This window comes from Ceratotherium simum, chromosome 5 (assembly GCF_057802395.1).
Source record: "Ceratotherium simum simum isolate JZ-2026a chromosome 5, ASM5780239v1, whole genome shotgun sequence".
NCBI lineage: Eukaryota > Metazoa > Chordata > Mammalia > Perissodactyla > Rhinocerotidae > Ceratotherium > Ceratotherium simum.
In genome coordinates, this window is record NC_141904.1 from 42,137,579 (window position 1) to 42,156,843 (window position 19,265).

Below are 19,265 nucleotides of genomic sequence, written 5' to 3' on the forward strand. Positions count from 1 at the left end.
AAATTAAAAATATGATTGCAAAGTAAAAAATTCCATAGATGAGCCAAATAGTGAGACGGATATAATTGAAAACCAAGATGGTGATTAGGAAGACAGTCAGGACTAAAGACACCAAAATGGCCAAGAAATATCTTATAAAAGAAGAATAATAGGAACAGAAGAGATTTGTCCTCCCAACATCAAAACACATAACAAAAAGAGAGTATTTAAGTCAGTTTGAGGCCAATGCCAGGATAAATAAATAGATAAATGAGACAGAAACAGGTCTTATGATAAAAATGACATTTCAAACCAAGAGTTTCAATGATTCATGGACACCTGGCTGTCCATCATGAAAAAAATAAAGGTAAGTACCTATATCACATCATACTCAAAAACAAATTCCAGATGAATTAAATGTTTAAACAAAAAAATTAAATTGGACTTGAGTTCCCTTGGGGATTCTAAGCCTGACCACAAACTCAAGCTATAAAGGAAAATACCAATTTGACTACGTAAAAATTTAAAACTAATGGATGGCAAAAGACACGGTAAAAATAGTTAAAAAATAAATGGCAAACTAATAGAAAATGTTTGCAACAAAGGGTTAATAATATATAATGGGAAAAAGAAAATCACCCCAAAAGAAAAACAGGCAAAACCTATGAACAGGAAATCCCCAGTAGAAAAGAAAAGGCTATTAAATATATGAAAAGATATTCATTCTCCCTAATAATGAAAAAAAATGTGAATTAAAGTGAGTTACTACTCACTTTTTAGACTGACAGAGTAAAGCAGTTTGCAAGATTGTGGGGAAAGGACACTTTCAAATTCTTGGCAGTAATATTAATTCAGATATCTTTGGAGGACAAGTTGGCCTTATCTATCAGTGTTTTAGATATGCATGCCCTTTGACCCATCAACTCTACTTCTGGAATTAGAACACACAAAAATGTTCACCGTGACATTGTAATGTTTAAATATTGAAAACAAACTAAATGTGAAGTGAGATTTCCTTCGATAGGGCAATAGTTAAATAAATGGTTACATCCACAGTGGAATATTATGTTGTCATTAAATAGAATAGGGTAGATTTGTATGAACTGATGGGAAAATGTGTGTATATAACAACCAAGTTGTTATCTCTAGAGAGAGACTTGGTTAAAGCCAGAGCGTGAGCTAGAGATGTTTTTCTGTATCGCCTTAGGGTTCGAATTCTTTACCGTGAGCGTGCATCAGTCTTTAAGTTTATGAAGATGTTGGAAAAGTTCCCCTGCCCTAAGACCCCTTCATTCCACTGTCTCATCCATGCTCCTCGGCCTGCTGGACTGCTGGCTCTGCTTCAGAGCTGGCTGCTCATGCTTGTTCTGTCCCATTCCCAGGGATCATCTGGTGCCAGATCTTAGACGGCCACCTGGAGGAGGCTGAGCACCAGCTGGAATTCCTGGAGGAGGTGCAGCAGTCCCTTGGGAAGTCTGAGGTCAGAGCTCTCTGGGGGCCTGAGTTACTCCAGGATTGTGTCCCCCGCCTTCCTCCTACCCCCAGTTTCCAGTAGAGAGCAGCTAAGATGGCCTGGACTTCTACTTTGCCCTCGCCTACCTACTCTGCCCAGTTGGCCTTGATTCCAAGACCAGGGCCTGCCTCCCACAGGTGCTGGTTTTCCTCCAAGCCCTTCTGGCGTCCAAGAAGCACAAGGGGGAGCAGGAGGCCACAGCGCTCCTGAAGGAGGCAGCGGAGCTGCACTTCTCCAACATGCAGGGCCTCCCCCTGAGCTCCGAGTACTTTGAAAAGCTGGACCCCCTCTTCCTGATCTGCATCGCCAAGGAGTACTTGTTCTTCTGCCCCAAGCAGGTTAGAGAAAGGCACATCTTCCTGGCAGGGGCCTGAAGTACAGGTTTGGACAGAGGCAGGGACCTCACCTGCCCTGTCACCAGGCTGCTCTGAATCTTAGGTGACTGGGGAGCCCAGTGCTTTTCAGACTTGAACATGCAGCACACAACTTCCCTGGGAGCTGTTCCAGTGCAGATTCTGACTTGGGAGGTGAGGCATGAAGCCCTGCATCTTAAACAAGCTCCCGGATGATGCCAGTGCTGCTGGTCCAGGGTCCTCACTTGGAGGAGCAGGACACTGGCCCATGCCCCTACCTTTATCCTGGGGAAGAACTGGGCTCCTTTTTTTCCAGAAATCTTCTAACAAGTATGTTAGTCTTTACTTGTTTGTCCTGCTTTCCCAGCCAGTCAAGATTCTTTGTGGGCAAGGATCTTATCTTACACGCCTAATATCCCCTCAGTGCCTTGTAATGAGTCATTCCACAAATATTTATTGAGTGCACTACCATGTGCCGGACACCATGTGAGGTACTGGGGACATGACAGTGAACCAAACAAAGTCCCGATTCTCTGGAGTTTATGGTACAGAGTGGATCATAAATATGTGTGGAATCAAGTAAAATTCCTTCATGACAGAGTGTTTTCTGAGAGCTCCAGGAGTCTCTCTTGGAATAGGGCAAACCGCACAACCAGACCCCCGTGTTCTTACAGCCCCGGTCGCCAGGCCAGATCGTGTCACCACTTCTTAAACAAGTCGCTGTGATCTTGAATCCTGTAGTCAAAGCAGCACCAGCTCTGATCGACCCCCTGTATGTGATGGCTCAGGTCAAGTATCTCTCAGGTGAGCCCTTGGGGTCCTTGTGGCCAGGTGGGGCCCCTGGGTTAGTGTCCACAGGCTCCTTGCCTTGAATACTTCATGCGCGCACGCGAGCACGCGCACACACACATGCGCCCACACACGCACACCCTCACCAGGCCTGCCCACTCCTTCCAGCCTCCAATCCCCGGGAAACCTTCCTGACTTTCCTCACCAGCAGGGGTCTCTCCCACCCGGCCTTCTGCTGATCGCTTACTTGTTCTGTGCCAGGTAACAGTCACTGAACTTCCATTCCGTGCTGGCACCTCTCTGAGATTGGGGTACAGCAGTACTCAAAATAAGCCACATTCCCTCGTGGAGTTTGCATTCTAGTAAGGGCGATAGACAATAAACATAACACCTAAGCACATTGTGTTGTTTGTTAGGAGACAATAATGCAATGGAGAAGACTACAGCAGGGAAGGGGATGCAGGGGTGGCAGGGCTGCACTTTTTATGTATTTATTTTTTATTTTTTTGTTTTTTTTTTTAAATTAATTTATTGTTATTTTTTTTGTGTGAGGAAGATCAGCCCTGAGCTAACATCCGATGCCAACCCTCCTCTTTTTGCCGAGGAAGATTGGCCCTGGGCTAACATCCATGCCTGTCTTCCTCTACTTGATATGGGATGCTGCCACAGCATGGCTTGACAAGCGGTGCGTCGGTGCGCGCCCGGGATCCGAACCCTGGGCCACCACAGCAGAGAGCGCTCACTTAACTGCTGCGCCACCGGACCGGCGTCAGGGCTGTACTTTTTAAAAGGCTGTCAGGCAGGCCTCATAGGGAAGTGAGACCCTGTACCATTAGGCTTTCAGAGCCCCCGGGCGGCCAGAGCAGTACGCTTCCAGCTTCTCCCACCTCAAAGCCCAGATCCTAGAAAGAGAGGGAAAGAGGAGAGAGCCTTCCCTAGGGGCCCTGTTGTCCTCTCTGAAGTACTCTCCCTGTGGCCCTTCTCCCTGTCTGTCTGAAAGCCAAGCTGATCTCTGATGTCCTGGCAGCTTCCAAAGGATCCAGAATAGCAAGGGGTGTATCTGTCCTCTGGCACTGCATTGTGTGGGTTGCGCTCTGCTGAGAGCTCCCCTGTCTTCATCCTTGGTCCTGCCAGTGTTCATCCGGGTGCCAGGTTTATCCACAGGTTCAAGGTCTCCTGGGTATGAGGGAGGGCAGGGGCACTCCCCCAGGGGTGCTGGCAGCTGCCAGCAAGTTTAGGACCAAAGCAAGGTCTCCAGGTGCTTAGGTTGCCATGGTGACATCTTCACTTTTCTGCAGCACACAGAGAAAGAGCAGGGGGTTTGGGACCCAGAAGCAGGTGCTCCCCACCCACCGGGTTATGAACCCCAAGCAGGAGCTGTTGAGGGACCTGGCTGCAGAGGGAGGAGGGCTCTCCTGGCAGCTCGTTGCACCCCTAGGCTGCCACTGCCACCCCCTAAGGGCCAGCCTGGCTGCACGGAGGCCTCTCAGCTGCATAGTGCCAGGGCATTCGAAGCTCAGCCTCAGGAGCCAGTGGCCCTGGATTTCAGCGCTGACTTTGTCCCTTCCGAGTGGAGTGACTTAAATCACTGGAGTCCCAGTCCTACATCTAGAGGACAAGGATGGTAATACCAACCTTGTAGGGCTGGACAATTATTAAGCCCGCCTGTCTTAAGTGCTTTGCATGTGTTGGGCATTGAGCAGCTGCTTCATAAGTTGTGGCTATTACAGTTGCTGTTATTATTAGGTTTTGTGCTGCTCTGAGGTGTGGGAATTGAGACTTAATTGTTCCCCTGAGCTTCCAGATGGAGCAGTGTAGTGACTTGGCTGTCTCCCTGAGAGTAGCAGAGAGAAGGGAGGTGTTACACCAAGGTTTGAGTTTTCTGGCTTTTGTCTGGGTCCAAGCAAAAACTGTGTAGTTCTAATTTTAGGAAGAAACCTCTGAGTGAAGCAGAACAGAACTGAGTACATGCCCAAATTGGGTATTTCTGGGTCATAGGACATGTAAAAGTCATTCTGCCTTTACATATTGGGTCCTGGGAGTCCCCAAGGATCCCTGGATGTAGAGGTTTGTTTCCTCTTTCTAGGAGAGTTAGAGAATGCCCAGAGCACCCTGCAGCGTTGCCTGGAGCTGGACCCCACCTCCGTGGACGCTCACCTTCTCATGTCCCAGATCTACCTGGCTCAGGGCAACTTTGCCATGTGCTCCCACTGCTTAGAGCTGGGTGTCAGCCACAACTTCCAGGTGGGGGTCCTCTGCCCCTGTTGCCCGCTCAGCATCCAGAAGCCTAGCTAGCTACAGCCCCACTTGCCTTGGGAGAGTAGCCCTGGGAGCTACCTACATCCGTCAGACCCTTCTGCTGGCCCAAAGGCAGGGCAGGCTCAGTGGGCTCCTGTGGCTTTCTCGGCCCTGGGTACTGTGAGCAGCAGCGGGGAACTCGATCCCCACACTCCGCTATGCTCGTCTAGGTCCGAGACCACCCCCTCTACCACTTCATCAAGGCCAGGGCCCTCAACAAGTCTGGGGACTATCCAGAAGCTATAAAGGCATTGAAAATGATCATAAAATTGCCAACTGTGAAGATGGAAGAAGGCAAGAAGTTCAGGGGGCCCTCTGTGCGACCCAGCGAACGGGTATCCATCTTACTGGAGCTGGTGGATGCCCTCCGGATGAATGGGGAGCTGGTAAGAAACGCCATGCTCTCTTCCCTTGGGAGTGGGGCATGTCGGAGGTCCAGAGTAGGCCTGGGAACTAGGCTCTGATTCTGGGTGATGTTTACTTGTGCTGTTACTTGAGCCTTTATTCATTTGAGAGCATATCTCTCCCCTACCTAAAAGGTTTCAGTGGCTCCCATTGCCCTCAATATAAAGTCCAAATCCTAGTGAGTCCTGTATGATCTGTTCCCTGCCCAACTCACTGTCCCCATGAGGATCTCAGGGAGGTGGAGCACGTTAGGGCCACCACAGGTGGTTGTGCAGATTGGGCAATGCACAGCTCCAGTGGACGCCAGTCACTTGACAATCTTTATGAACTGTATCCCCTTGGAGATTTGCAGTGTACAAAGTGCTCAACAGTATAAGACAGCCCTGGGGCCTTGGAAGGTCTGGCTGGACAAAGGCAGGAAGCACCTGGGCATCCTATGCTGGTACACAGGAGCAAAGAAGAACATAGAGGCAGGGTCAAGGCCTGGCGGGAGCTGGATTCTGCATGCTCCCTTGGCCTCTCTGGCCTCACCCACTCACCTGCTTACTGGGAAGGGGTGTGTCAGCAGAGCTCCAAGACCATCTCTGGGATCCCCCAGTACTGGGCATCCGGCCTTTTCCTATGATGATCCTGGCATAGAGAAGGAACCACCCCATGAAGTCTCTTCTCCTTAAAGTTAAAAACTGCCTTCTGGGCAAAGATGGAAATGTGGAAGCCTGTTTATTGTATGGTCATGTGGTGCATAACGATATTTCAGTTAACGAAGGACTGGATATATGACGGCAGTCCCATAAGATTAGTACCGTGTAGCCTACGTGTGCAGTAGGCTATACCATCTAAGTTTGTGTAAGTACAGTATGATGTTCACACAATGACGAAATCACCTAACGACGCATTTCTCAAAACGTATCCCTGTCGTTAAGTGACGCATGACTGTACTTTCCTCCTTTAAATCTGCCAAAAGGAACAAAAGAATTAAAAGTAGAGAAGGAATCTCCATCTGTAACAAAATTAGGGAACAGCTGCCTCTAAGAATAGTTGATTCAGTCAGTCATTTATTCAGCTATTGACTGAGGGCCTACTGTGCCAAGCAGTGTGATGGGGGCTGGGGCTGGCCAGCAAGGCCCCTGTGCTTTCAGAAGTTACCATTGGTGGGAAAGAGAGAAAGCGGGGTGCAGTGAGTGGGGGGCCTGAGGTTCCTGCATGTGCTTGAAACTTTCTGAACTGGAGATGTGGTCAAGCCCGGAAAAGCAGGGCCATTCCTAGAGGAACCCAGTTCCAGCCCACAGAAGGGCAGGGCTGCCGAACAAGAACTCCCTGCTGAAATGTCTCCTTGGTTTTCTCTGTCCGAACTCCTTTACAGGAGGGGTGGGCCAGAGGCAAGTAAGGGGGGACGTAACCTGAAAATCAGGTTTGCGGCTTGCTTTGCTGAGTTAATGGATCTGTGGGCTGTGGCCTTCATTGTGAGCCAAGGGGTTCCATCCTGACCCCCGCTTCTCACAAACGCTACCCCCAAGGAGGACCCACAGAAAGCTAAGGGGAGAGGTGCTCCCAGGGCTGCTGTGCTGGGGCACTCTCCTTCCCCAGCCTAGTACTTGAGAAAAGGGCAGGTTAGATGGAGCTGTTCCTGTTAGATCCCATTAGCAGTGATCAGAAGGGGTCTAACGCAGAACCATAGGTGGTTACAAGATAGGAAGGAAGGAAGAGAGGAAGGAGGGAAGGAAGGAAGGAAAGAATGAAAGGAGGGAGGGAGGGAAGGGAAGAAAGAAAGAGAGAGAAAGAAAGAAAGAAAGAAATGAAGGAAGGAGGAAAAGAGAGGAGGGAGGGAGGAAACAGAAAATAATAAGCAAAAGACAAGTAAAGATTACACTTTGGGAGAAAGAGTACTATAAAAAATAGAAGAAATATTTTTTTCAAAAAACTTTTCTGCACTCAATGGAAATAAAAAGAATGAGGAATCTTGTAAAACAAGCTCAAAGTAGAGCACAAGACAGGAGTCCTAGTAAAACAGGGAAAGATGAAGAGTCAGCTAGCAGAGTTAAAGAAAGTAACCACTGAAAACAGTGACACCATTATAAAGCCAGAATCCCACGAAGAAGAGCAGAGAGTAGCCCAGCTCTTGCCGAAGCTCTCTGACTGGAGGGAAGGGTGGAGAAAACCAGGAAAATGATTAAAGTGATTTGAGAGGATGATGGATAAGAAAGACAGACAACAGATATCCCACAAAGGTATAATCGATGTTCCTGAAGAAGAGAGAACAAATGGAACAGAGAAAACCTCAAAGACGTAGTAGGAGAAAAATTCCTTTAGGGAAGGCATGAATCCACAGCTCAGAAAGGCACTCTGTGTTAGGGAAATAGCAGTGAAATGTTAAGACCAAGAAACAGCCTCATAATAATATCCTAAAGAACTTATGGGAATCCAGGATGAGCAATGTAACGAAGGTTCCTATATGATCTAGGTGGAGAGCATATGACCCACTGTGAGAAAAAACTCAGCTTGGCCTCAGACTTTTACTCAACAATACTAAATTCAGGGAGACAACAGAACAATATTTACAAAGAGTTGAGGGTGGAAGGATGTCCCCCATGATATCTTTCATGTATGAAAGCAATAAAAGACTCTCTAAAAACTGGAATAACTCAAGAATTATGGTGTTAATTAAACTTTTCTGAAAAATCTGCTTGTAGATATAGTCCAGACAACCAAAACATGAAATAAAATGAAGTTTTTATGAGTGGGAAAAAATTTGAGGTATGAGGACAGAATTAAGTTCAATTAGTTCTAAACATAAAACTAATCTAAATAAATCTAAATATAGTTACATTGAAATAACTATGGTAATTTTGACTCTAGGCCAGTATAATTGCTAAGTTATGGAAATAGAAGTTATTAAAGTCAAAATAATAATATCCTCTGAAAAAATTCAGGGAGAGGGATGTGAAAGGAAGGTGGGGGACTATAAACATGCTAATTTTTTCCATCCTTGTAAAGGAGAATATGAAATAAAAGTTTACACAGAATATTTCTTGATAGAAAGGTTCTTTTGAATTATATCTTCATTATATTTGTACTCTTGACTATTTAAGTTACTCTTCTTTGCCCATTTTGGTGCTTTCTGCCTTGCATTCAACCTCACCAGACATTTCTTCCTCAATCTCTGCTTTCTTTTTGTTTGCCTGGTATGTATGTACCATCTTTTAACTTTTACTCTCGGCCTTTTGGTTTTTGGAGTATAGACAGTAGGCGTTCCATTGTCTGTTTGTTTAAACCACTATGAATGTCTTCTTTATTTAACAGGTACATTTATTTCATTTACAGTTTTATTATCACAGATATATGCTCTTGGGCTTTTTGTCAATTTATTTTGTTTTCATTTTATGTGTGTAGCAGGACTGCTTCTGGCTGTCTCCATGTTTCATTTCTCTCCAGGGGCAAGGGTGGGAAGGGGGGTTGCTTTAAGTTTCCTAGAAGAGGTTTTAAGTGTTGTCAGGCCACCTGTGGTGGATGACAGCAAATGGAGGGTCTGTTGCGGTCCCATGTCTTAGCATGAGGCCACCAAGGTCATGCAGGATGCCATCAACGAGTTCAGTGGCACGCCAGAGGAGATCCACATCACTATCGCCAACGTGGACTTGGCCCTGAGCAAAGGGAATGTGGACATGGCGCTGAGCATGCTGAGGAACATCACGCCCAAGCAGCCCTGCTACACAGAAGCCAAGGAGAAGATGGCCAGCATCTACCTGCAGACCCGCAAAGACATCAGCCTCTACATAGGATGCTACAGGTACGCCCCAGGCGGCGACTGACAGCCTCGTTTCCAATGGCGTTTTAGAGAGTGTTTTCTCCAGATTGTGTTTCTTCATCCTGAGTCTCTGGAATGTGTCCTCTCAGAGTGTTTGATAAAAGTATGGAATTTCCTGTGGGTTAGAATTTGAGCATGACAGGTCAGCTAGCCTGGCTTATTGCTGAGTTCTGAGGTTACAGAACTGAATCTGCCCTGAGCCCTGCTTGCCCCACCTGTATGGCTCATATACTGGTGGGAACCATGGGAACGTACTTCTGCCCTGGCCCCTGGCTCTGCCTGTCCTTGAGGAAATATCCGATGACTAGGATGTGACCAATGTGAGGTTAAGGAGGATGGAGAGCAGGGATTGGAAGCCCTAAGCCGCTGTCTCTATGATTTGACTTTGGGACCTCAAGAGTACCTTCCCAGTCCCCTTCCTCAGGCAAAACCCTGTCTAGGCAATTCAGGTGGGAGGGGAGTGCTGGGCGGGAGGTAGAGGAGGCGATGCCAAGAGCAACGGGAAACCAATAAACAGTGGGGTGACATGGTCACATTGGAATTTTAGGAAGAGCAGGGTGGCTGCCTCATGGAGAGGGGTCTGGAGAGTTGGGATTGGAGGCCAGAGGAATGGGTGGAGGCTCTGGCCATGGTCCAGATGACAGATGAGGAGAGCTAAACTAAGGTAGCTAGCACAATACCTCTTGTCCAGTAGGCTTTCAATAAGTATTGGATGAAGAATGAAATAACAAATGAATGTCAGCCAGAATTAGTGGGAAAGAAGAGAAGGAGCTGGATTCAGGAAAATGAAGGGTGCACAGGTCTGAGATAAGCTTTTGGTTTCCTTTCCAGGGAGCTCTGTGAACATCTGCCTGGCCCCCACACCAGCCTGCTACTGGGTGATGCTTTCATGAACATTCAGGAGGTGAGTGAAAGCCTCAGGGCCTTGCCAAGTAGCCCCCCAATCTCACTTCTCCAGTGGGAGGGAAGAGAGAGACCCCTGGACACTTTCCCCACCAGCCCGAGAAGGCCCTGGAGGTCTATGACGAGGCCTATCGAAAGAACCCACACGACGCCTCCCTGGTCAGCAGGATTGGGCAAGCCTATGTGAAGACCCACCAGTACACCAAGGTCAGGCTGGGCTGGGGTGGGAAGGGTGGGGAGGGCCAGCCCAGCAGGGAAGATGGAGGAGAGTGCACATGTGGGAAGGTCTGGGTGGGAGGGGAGTGTCTGAGTTTCCACCCTAGCTCTCTGCCTAATGGGGTGCCAAGGGGAGAACTCAGCAACTCCCCACCATCCCCCCACACCTGCTTAAGCTGAGACCTGAGCCCTGTGCCAGCTGGGAGGGCCTTTTCGTCTTAGGCTTCTGCGTCTGGAGGGGCACACAGGTGTGGTGGCCACTGAGGGGAACATGGTGAGAGGCGCTCAAGTGTAGAACCAGACCTGATGCCAATATTTCCTGTTTGCACTAAGGCAATTAATTATTATGAGGCTGCGCAGAAGATTAGCGGACAGGACTTTCTGTGCTGCGATCTGGCTGAACTGCTTCTGAAGTTAAAGAAGTTCAACAAAGCAGAAAAAGTTTTGAAGCAGGCCCTGGAACATGACTTTGGTGAGGCAGCACTCGAACTCACACCCCAGCATCTGGAGCAAGCACACTGCCTTCCACCCCGCCTCGCTCTTCTCTTGCAGAATGGTTTAGGGGTGGGCACTAGCTGGGGTCCTGAACCTAGCCCCATCCCCAGCTTCCCAGGGGCCAGAAAACACTAATTTGAGTTTTCATTTTGCAGTCAAAGACATCCCATCCATGATGGATGATGTCAAGTGCCTACTTTTGCTGGCAAAAGTTTACAAGACCCATAAAAAAGAAGATGTGTTGGCAACTTTGAACAAGGTAATTGACAAGTAGACTTAAGCTCTTTATCGGCCATTTCCTGATGGAAGCTGAACAAGGAGGGATAGGACTGCAGGTCTGGAAGGCTCCAGGCCTGGTCCTCAAAAGACGACCTAGGTTACACCTCTCACTTCCACTTCCATTTATTCCCTCACCGTTGCTCCTTCGTTGACAGTGCTCCAAGGTGCTCTAAGCCCGGCTGGGCTGGGCTGGGCTGGAGAAGGCAGGGAGTAAGACAGTGCCTTTGTCCTCAAGGATGCTGCTGGTGATAATAACAGACAATGCCAGTAGCTCTCATGCATTAAATGTGCTATGCTGGGTTCTGTACTAGGGTTTTTGCTTTCTTATTTAATTCTCACAGTAGCCCTTTGAGATAAGCACTGTGACGTTCCTATTTAACAGGTAAGGCTCAAAGAGGTTGAGAAATGTGCCCAAAGCCCCATTGCTAGTGGGTGGTGGAGCTGAGCTTTGAACTAGGTCTGGCCTGTCCCAACCTATACTCTTTCCCTGCTCAGCTGCCCCTGATAGGAGAGCTCCTGGCCCTTCCTGCCACACCTTCCTCACTCTTTCCACCCAAGGCTATGGCCTGGCACTTGTTCCTGGGGGGGTGTGCTGTGGTTGTAGAGCGAGAGCCCACTCTCTGACGGCTTGAGATGATTTATTCCCTTCTTTCCCACTGGATTCTCATTCCTCTATTTGGCCCTCGGGGAACTGAGTGCTGATTTGTGCCCACTTCCCAAAACTTAACGCTGGCATCATCCTTTCCCTTTGCCCTGATGCTCTCTGTTTACTCACTTGGTCATTGAATGTCATGGACATTTGTGGGGGCTGCCTCAAACTCCCAGCAGGTCAATATTCAGAACATATGCATCCATCAAAACATTGCCTGCATTCAATACCTACTGTGTGCTTGTTCTAGCCTGTAGGACAGCCAAAGCAAATTAGACCCAGTAAGTGTCAAGGTGTGCTGGAAACAGGTGAACAAGTAAAGTACAATAGAGTGCTTTGTTTGAGGGCCTTTGCCTCTGCCCCTGCCCAGAGGCAGTGCCAGCCTGCCTCCTGAGGACTCACCCAGGGGCCTTGCTTGTCCAGAGTGACCCAGATTTGCTAAAGGGCACTTGAGATGCCCTTTCTAACACTACTGGCTCTGAAACAAGAGCTTGGAGACTTTCTGGGAACTGGCTTGAGATCTGGCACATCAGACTCTGGGTTTCTGATCCTGAGTTTACTGGTTTCCCGAGGCCATGGACCTTCAGTCTCGGATACTGAAGCGTGTTCCACTGGAGCAACCTGAAATGATCCCCTCTCAGAAGCAACTGGCGGCCTCCATCTGCGTCCAGTTTGGGGAGCACTACCTGGCAGAGAAGGAGTATGCCAAGGCTGTGCGATCTTATAAGGATGCCCTCTCCTACTCACCTATTGACAATAAGGTGGGGTCCTCAAAGCAAGACCCTGCTTCTTCTCTTGGGGCACGATGCCTTGCAGAGCTCCCTGACCAGAGGCAGAGGCCAGTTCCTTCTCTGTGCCTCCCTGAGGAGCTGCAGGTGTATGGGGCATGGGACCCTTGGTGTGGGAGCCTGCTCTGGCTGGCCCCAGGGCCCTCACCCTCGGCAGCCCCCAGAGCAAGGCAGGGAAGCCTCACCTGGGACAGCCATTTGTGGAGGGCGGATTGGGGGGGAAGATTCTGCTGAAAGTCATGTTAGTCTGGCATTCTCAGGTTCCCCTTGCAGGTGGGGAGTGAGAGTGTGGCTGCCAGGGCTCTTTGGGCATGAAGCCCAGGCTAAGCTTCCAAGGAGGGAAGTGTGGCACCGGATAGAGAATGCTGGCTGGAGTTCACCTAAGAGAGTAAATGAAGAGCTTAGTGACAGGTCCATTCATTCATTCAACGTGCACTCATTTAACAGATTTCCAGTATGTCCCAGGTACTGTGCTAGGCCCTGGAGACACAGTGGGGCAAGATGTGGTCCCTGCCATAGATTGTCCTCAGCAAGGGAGTACAGCCAAGTACCTATGCAGTTCTAACACCATGCGATCTGTGCCTGCATGTGGGTCACGGCACTGGGAACTCAGAAGGGTACCTGTCCCAGAGTCTGGGGTGCAGAGGGCTTCCCAGAAGAGGTAAGGTCGGAGCTGAAGCTGAAGGATGAGTATAAGTTAACCAGGCTCCAACTTCAGAGGTTAGTTAGTAAAACTCATGGTATGATGGAGTACTGGGTGGGAGAAGGGGAGAGCCAGAGACGTTGTCCCAGGGATTGCAGACACATTTGAAGGCAGAGCTGATTGAAATGGGGTGTGAGAACAAGGCTTCCATCCCCAAGTTTTCCCACGATGTTCATTGGTTAGTTTATTCCACCTGGTCCTGTCGCAGGTGGTGCTGGAGCTGGCGCAGCTCTACCTGCTCCAGGGGCACCTGGACTTGTGCGAGCAGCACTGTGCTATCCTCCTGCAGACTGAGAAGAGCCACGAGACTGCCTCCGTGGTAAGAGGCCCCCGAGACCTCTTCCCTTCCCTCCCCAGGGTCCCTGGGACCACATGCAGGATGTTTTGTAGCCCCATAACCTCAGATGCCTGGCTGACCACCCCTGAGGGCCTGTCGGGCCAAGGAGACTGAGTGCTGGACCTGCTGCCCTTCAGACTGGAGGGGTGGGCTGGCAGCAGGGGGCAGCATCAACCTCCAGGACCAATCCCAAGGGCGGCGGTGAGGTTGATTCGCTCCAGGGGAAACCACACCCACTGGTGGAGGCAGGGGTGTGACAGGTTACAGGGGCTTGGGGAAGTGTGTGGGAAAAGCCCTCCCCAGTCCTACTTCTCTCCTCCTATCCCCCAGACCACCTCCAGGGCCACCCAGCAGAGGAGGGGTGCCCCATTCTGCCTCACCACCTGAGCTGGCAGTTCTCAGATGTGGGTGGAGGGGCTGGCTCTTGTGGCTGTCTACCCCTGGCCTGATCTTCCCACTTCCATCCTCACCCCAGCCCCTTTTCCCCCACAGGCCCCCACTTTCTGGGCTCCTCCTGTGGCAGCTTCTCCCGGGTGCCTGGAAAGGCTACCTTGGAAGTCCTCTTCTACCTTGTCTCCTTAGCATCCACCCCCAGCCTCCCCTCCACACCCATGCAAGCTACTGTCAGGAATTCCGGAGCCTTGTGTGTTTTCTGATAGATGATGGCTGACCTGATGTTTAGAAAACAGAAATACGAAGCCGCCATCAATCTCTACCACCAAGTCCTGGAGAAAGCGCCAGGTAACTGCCTGCATGGAGACCGCCCAGTGAGACTGCCTGTCTCAGTTCCCACCGGGCAAGGGCTGCTCTCCCCGAGAAGGGTGGGCCCTCTCCCCTCCTTCCTGATTGGGCAGAGAAAGCCCCTTCCTCTCTGATTGTTCCCAGAGAGGCAGGAAACTGATAAAGCCCCGATGGAACGTGCTGGCCTTTCCGAGTCCACGGGGCCAGTTCCTGGTCTCAGGCACGGCAGTGCTTGGCCCGGGACCCAGGACAGCCTGTCTGTCTCCAAATCACAGACACCGGGGCTCCACATAAGTCCCCTCTGAGGTCACAGCCAACTGGAGGTGGCTCGAAATTCTCTCCTGATATGTAGCTCCACTCACACTCATGGCAGCATAAAACCTGCTGGAGAAGGGGCCTCACAGGAAGCTCAGGCTGGAGCCCCACAGGCTCACAGCAGAGTCTGCCCAGAGGCCCAGCGGATCACAGCTGTTAGGAATGCGGGTCCTGGAGCCAGACTGCCTAGGTCTGAATCCTGGTCTTCCGCCTACCAGCTGTGTAACCTTTGGCAGATAACTTCTTTGTGTCTCAGGTTCCTCATCTGTAAAATCGGAACAATAAGAGTGCCTACTTCATTGTGTAGTTAATATATAGGTAAAGCACTTAATGCCAACTACTATATAAGTGGTATGTAAGTGTTAGCTGTTATTATTACTACTTTTAAGCATTATTATTCTCTCAACACTGGAGACCAGTGGAGACACTAGAGCCACTGAGATGTCCTTGCTCAGCCCAAATGAGTAGTGTCTCCTGGTCCTCGCTGCTTCTCCCTGCCAGGCCATAGCACCCCACCTGATACAGCTGTTGGTTATCACAGCCTGGAGATTTCTGCTTTCTTATTTTAGACAATTTTCTCATATTGAATAAACTAATTGATCTGCTACGAAGAAGTGGCAAACTTGAAGATGCCCCTGCCTTCTTTGAATTGGCCAAGAAGATGTCCAGTCGTGTGCCTTTGGAGCCAGGATTCAACTACTGCAGAGGCATCTACTCCTGGTGAGTTGGGGGATGGGTGTGCCAGGGCAGGTATGTGCAGGAAGCTGCCTCTAACAGACATGCTGGGCTTTTGCTCAGCACTAGGGAAGCAGAAATTCACCTTCCAGATCAGGGAGCCAGGAGGCCAGCAGTCCAGCCCTTGCTCTGTGCAGACACTTGGAGTGGTCCCTGTGTGTCTTTGCACTCCCCACCCCTCCGTTTCCCTCCCTGATGCTTGGTGTTTCTCTCTTCCACTACAGGCACATAGGGCAGCCCAACGAAGCCCTGAAGTTCCTAAACAAAGCGCGCAAGGACAGCATTTGGGGCCAGAGCGCCACATACTATATGGTGCAGATCTGTCTGAACCCAGACAGCGAGATCGTGGGCGGAGAGGCTTTCGAGAACCTGGTGGCTGAGAGCAAGTAAGGGCCCGGCTGGCCTGCGCGGGCAGGGGTGGGACCCTGGGGAAGGCGGGGAGAGCCTGCGGCCTCTGGGTCCAGGCCAGGTGAGGGCCACACGGGCAGGGGCGGCCTCCGACTCGGCGTCCCATGCCGGCAGCTCCCCCGACAGGAGGGAGTCGGATCAGCACGGCGTGCGCACCGCCGAGAAGCTGCTGCGCGAGTTCTACCCGCACTCGGCCTGGGGCCAGACCCAGCTGCGGCTGCTGAAGAGCCTCTGCCTGCTGGCCACCAGGGAGAAGGCCAACGTGGAGGCGGCGCTGGGCACCTTCATCGAGATGGCGCAGGCCGAGGTGCGCCGGCGGGCGGGGCGGCAGGGCGGCAGGGCGGCGGGGCCAGGCCGAGGGCCGAGCGAAGACTCTTGTTTCCACCCCTCTTCCCCCCACCCGGTGCGCAGAAGGACAGTGTCCCCGCCCTGCTGGCCATGGCGCAGGCCTACGCGCTGCTGAAGCAGGTCCCCAAGGCGCGCACGCAGTTGAAGCGCCTGGCCAAGGCCCCGTGGGCGCTGGCCGAGGCTGAGGACCTGGAGAAGAGCTGGCTCCTGCTGGCCGACATCTACTGCCAGGGCGGCAAGTTCGACCTCGCCTCAGAGCTGCTGCGGCGCTGCGTGCAATACAACAAGGCGAGGGGCGCATTGCCGTCGGGGCAGCCGGGGCTGGGGGAAGCGGCGCCCGCCGAGTGGGCTTCAGGCCACGGAGATGCGGGGTAGAAATGTGATGAGAAGAGGTGGGACAAGAGGGGCGCATGGACGACAGAGCAGGATGGGAAGGGGGACCACGGGGGATGGGGCAAAGGCAAGAGGAGGTGCACAGGGTCGGGCAACCCCGAGTGGGGAACACAGAGTGAGGAAGAGAGCTAGGAAAAGTTCATGAGGTCGAGGGGCATGCAGGGGTCCGTCTGGCCAGGACGGTGTTTGCAGGTCTGAGCAGGAGGGCTGCGGGAGAAGGGGTCATGCCAGCGTCCAAATAGCTGAGAAGAGGGTTACAGTTCACCCCTCGCAAAGGTGGGGGTGCTGCTGGAGTCCCTGAGTGGTTTGGGTGAATGCAGCTCGCAGCCATCCTTTGCCCCGGCTGGTTCCTCCCCCCCACCCCAGGCTCTGGGACCCGTTGTGGCTTCCCCCTACCCTGCAGGGGCTCTGACCGGCTTTCCCTGCAGTCCTGCTGCAAGGCCTACGAGTACATGGGCTTCATCATGGAGAAGGAGCAGTCCTACAAGGACGCAGCCACCAACTACGAGCTGGCCTGGAAGTACAGTCATCATGCCAGCCCTGCTATTGGTAAGGCAGCCAGCCAAGGTGCACGTGGGTGCAGGAGGGAGCTGGGCAGGAGGACCACCACCCTGACCCCAGAACTCAAGGCCTGTATTCTGGCTATTGTGGGAATCAGAGGGGCTCTCAGGTCATCAGGGTGCTACCCACCATCTATATTCTCGCTGCCCCTGGACAGGCTTCAAACTCGCTTTCAATTACTTGAAGGATAAGAGATACGTGGAGGCCATCGAAGTCTGCCACAATGTAAGCCACCAACACTGGCAGGGAGGGCTTGGGGCAGTGGCCTGGTGCAGTGGCGAGGAGCCCGGCCTGATGTTTCACACCCTTTCTCACTCTGTCCCAGGTCCTCAGGGAGTACCCCAACTACCCCAAAATCAGAGAAGAAATTTTGGAAAAGGCCCAAGGATCTCTGAGACCCTAGCTGTGGTCAGTGGGAGCCAGGGTGGGTAGAAGCCATCAACTTACAGAAGTTGCATGGAGGGGGGTGGGAAGTGGGTCAGTGGCGAAGAGATTCAGAAAATGACATATTCTTCCTCATTTCTATGTTGTGTGTGGTTTATTTGAATCATGCCTCATCTGGTCTAAAGGGCATCCCAAAGCTTTATGTTTTTAAGGCACAAGGAGCAGTTTTGCTCTGAGGAAGAAAGACGTCAACCAGCTTAGCTTCGGCTGGGCTCACTGGGCACCTTCTAATGGGCCCCACTTTTATCCAAGACTGTGTGAGGGGGCAGAGGGGAACAAAGAGGTGGTTAAAAAAATAGCCTACAGCTATTTTAATATTGTTATGTCAGCCCATAAATGCCTCCCCTCTCCTGTCTGGTCCCCAGAATCCTAGAGCTAAAGAAGCAACTGCTCGTCCCTGCCATGCTGCCTGCTGCATGCTCCCTGGCAGTGGGCCCAGGCAGGAGGACCAGCTGTAGAAGGCTGAGGCTGTGTGAGAGAGGCCGTCATCCTGCAGGTCCTAAGGGCCAGTGGCCCACTCTGTCCATACGTCCTTTCTCCTCCTCCCCAAGTCTTGAGCAGGCCTCTGCTGGTCCTCACTGTTTTGGGACAAACCTGATTACCCCAGCCTGGTGCAGGGAAATACCTCCCAAGACAAAAGAGTTCCCACTTCAGCTTTTGTAAAAGACACTGACCAACTAATTCATCCTCTAGAAACCCTCTTAACACTTAAGGGGACATAAGCAGTGCTCCCTATTTAGATGAATAATGTTAGTTGTAACTGGCAAGAGGGTGACAGAGGTCACCTTTGCTGTGCTCCCAGTACCTCTCTTCCTGTTTTTCAGGATGGCAGTAACGGGCCAGTCTGACCTGACGGGGAGGAACTCTGATCTGGGAGTCAGGAGGTCTAGAATCTTCCTGTGTGATCTTCCCAAGACCATTCCCCTCTGTGGGTCTCAGTGTCCCCATCTGTGTCAGGAAATGAGACTAGATCTGTGTGTTCCCAAATCACTGTACAAATCCCTGCCAATGATACACAGCCAACATTTGAAAGTCTAATAACTGTGTTTAGATATCATTTTTATATAATAGAGAAAAATAACTAGCACAACAAACTCATGAATTTGTGGGTGCTATTACAAAGAATGGTTCTAACTTTTAAGTATATTGATATAATTGATATAAAGTAAAATACTCAGTACGAGGAGAATGCAGCTATGGCAAAGTTCTCAAGAGAAGTTATCTTAGTGACTAAGGTTTGGAAACGGAACGGGTGAGGCTTTTACAACAGCCTAAGTTGTCCATGATGGTTGCCGAGCCTTGTTTTTATAACCTACTGCTGATCCCTTGCATGGCCTCTTGTCTGAGTCAATGATCTGGAAACTTTCCCCAGATTACTACCATCATTCCTATGGAAAGCAGTCCCCTTTACTATGAGCTGCTTTTTCTTGGGGCAGGTTGTGTTGAGAGGCAGGTCTGTCTGTATGGAGAATGATACTGTAAAGGATTGTCCATTAATCATGTTTTTATTGCTGTAAAACCTAAGTTGTCTTCATTTATCTTAAAAAAAAAAAAAAAAAAGCCAAGAAGTGACCCTGTGGCCCTAGATGGGGAGTGGGCAGCCTCAGTCCTGCCTGGGCTGTGTCTGGGTTATGCGCTAGCAGGGGCTTCCAGCTAGGGTATCAGAGGTGCTGGGAGCTGGCATCCAGACCCCCAGGCTGGGCAGAGCAGAGCCTCAGAGCCCTTGGAGAGACCCCAGTTTTAGTTCCTGCATACTGAAGCAATCTCTACAAAAGGGTTCCCAGGGACCAGTGAGAGGGCAGACAGGA

At 50.8% G+C, this 19,265-nt stretch overlaps 1 protein-coding gene across 1 annotated transcript in view; it reads left to right on the top strand.

Annotated features, from left to right (window-relative positions):
* TTC21A (tetratricopeptide repeat domain 21A) overlaps positions 1-17,510 on the top strand; it is a 32,731-nt gene extending 15,221 nt beyond the window's left edge. The window contains exons 10-29 of the mRNA XM_014790688.2: positions 1,362-1,459; positions 1,630-1,830; positions 2,520-2,649; positions 4,721-4,878; positions 5,103-5,318; positions 8,886-9,124; positions 9,974-10,046; positions 10,142-10,252; positions 10,595-10,733; positions 10,912-11,015; positions 12,257-12,445; positions 13,384-13,494; positions 14,172-14,253; positions 15,138-15,288; positions 15,528-15,689; positions 15,826-16,018; positions 16,123-16,347; positions 16,881-17,001; positions 17,171-17,238; positions 17,339-17,510. Coding sequence (XP_014646174.1) covers positions 1,362-1,459; positions 1,630-1,830; positions 2,520-2,649; positions 4,721-4,878; positions 5,103-5,318; positions 8,886-9,124; positions 9,974-10,046; positions 10,142-10,252; positions 10,595-10,733; positions 10,912-11,015; positions 12,257-12,445; positions 13,384-13,494; positions 14,172-14,253; positions 15,138-15,288; positions 15,528-15,689; positions 15,826-16,018; positions 16,123-16,347; positions 16,881-17,001; positions 17,171-17,238; positions 17,339-17,416 — 2,849 coding nt within the window. The 3' untranslated portion in view covers positions 17,417-17,510. The remainder of the gene's footprint in view (positions 1-1,361; positions 1,460-1,629; positions 1,831-2,519; positions 2,650-4,720; positions 4,879-5,102; positions 5,319-8,885; positions 9,125-9,973; positions 10,047-10,141; positions 10,253-10,594; positions 10,734-10,911; positions 11,016-12,256; positions 12,446-13,383; positions 13,495-14,171; positions 14,254-15,137; positions 15,289-15,527; positions 15,690-15,825; positions 16,019-16,122; positions 16,348-16,880; positions 17,002-17,170; positions 17,239-17,338) is intronic.
* The last annotated feature ends 1,755 nt before the right edge of the window (positions 17,511-19,265 follow it).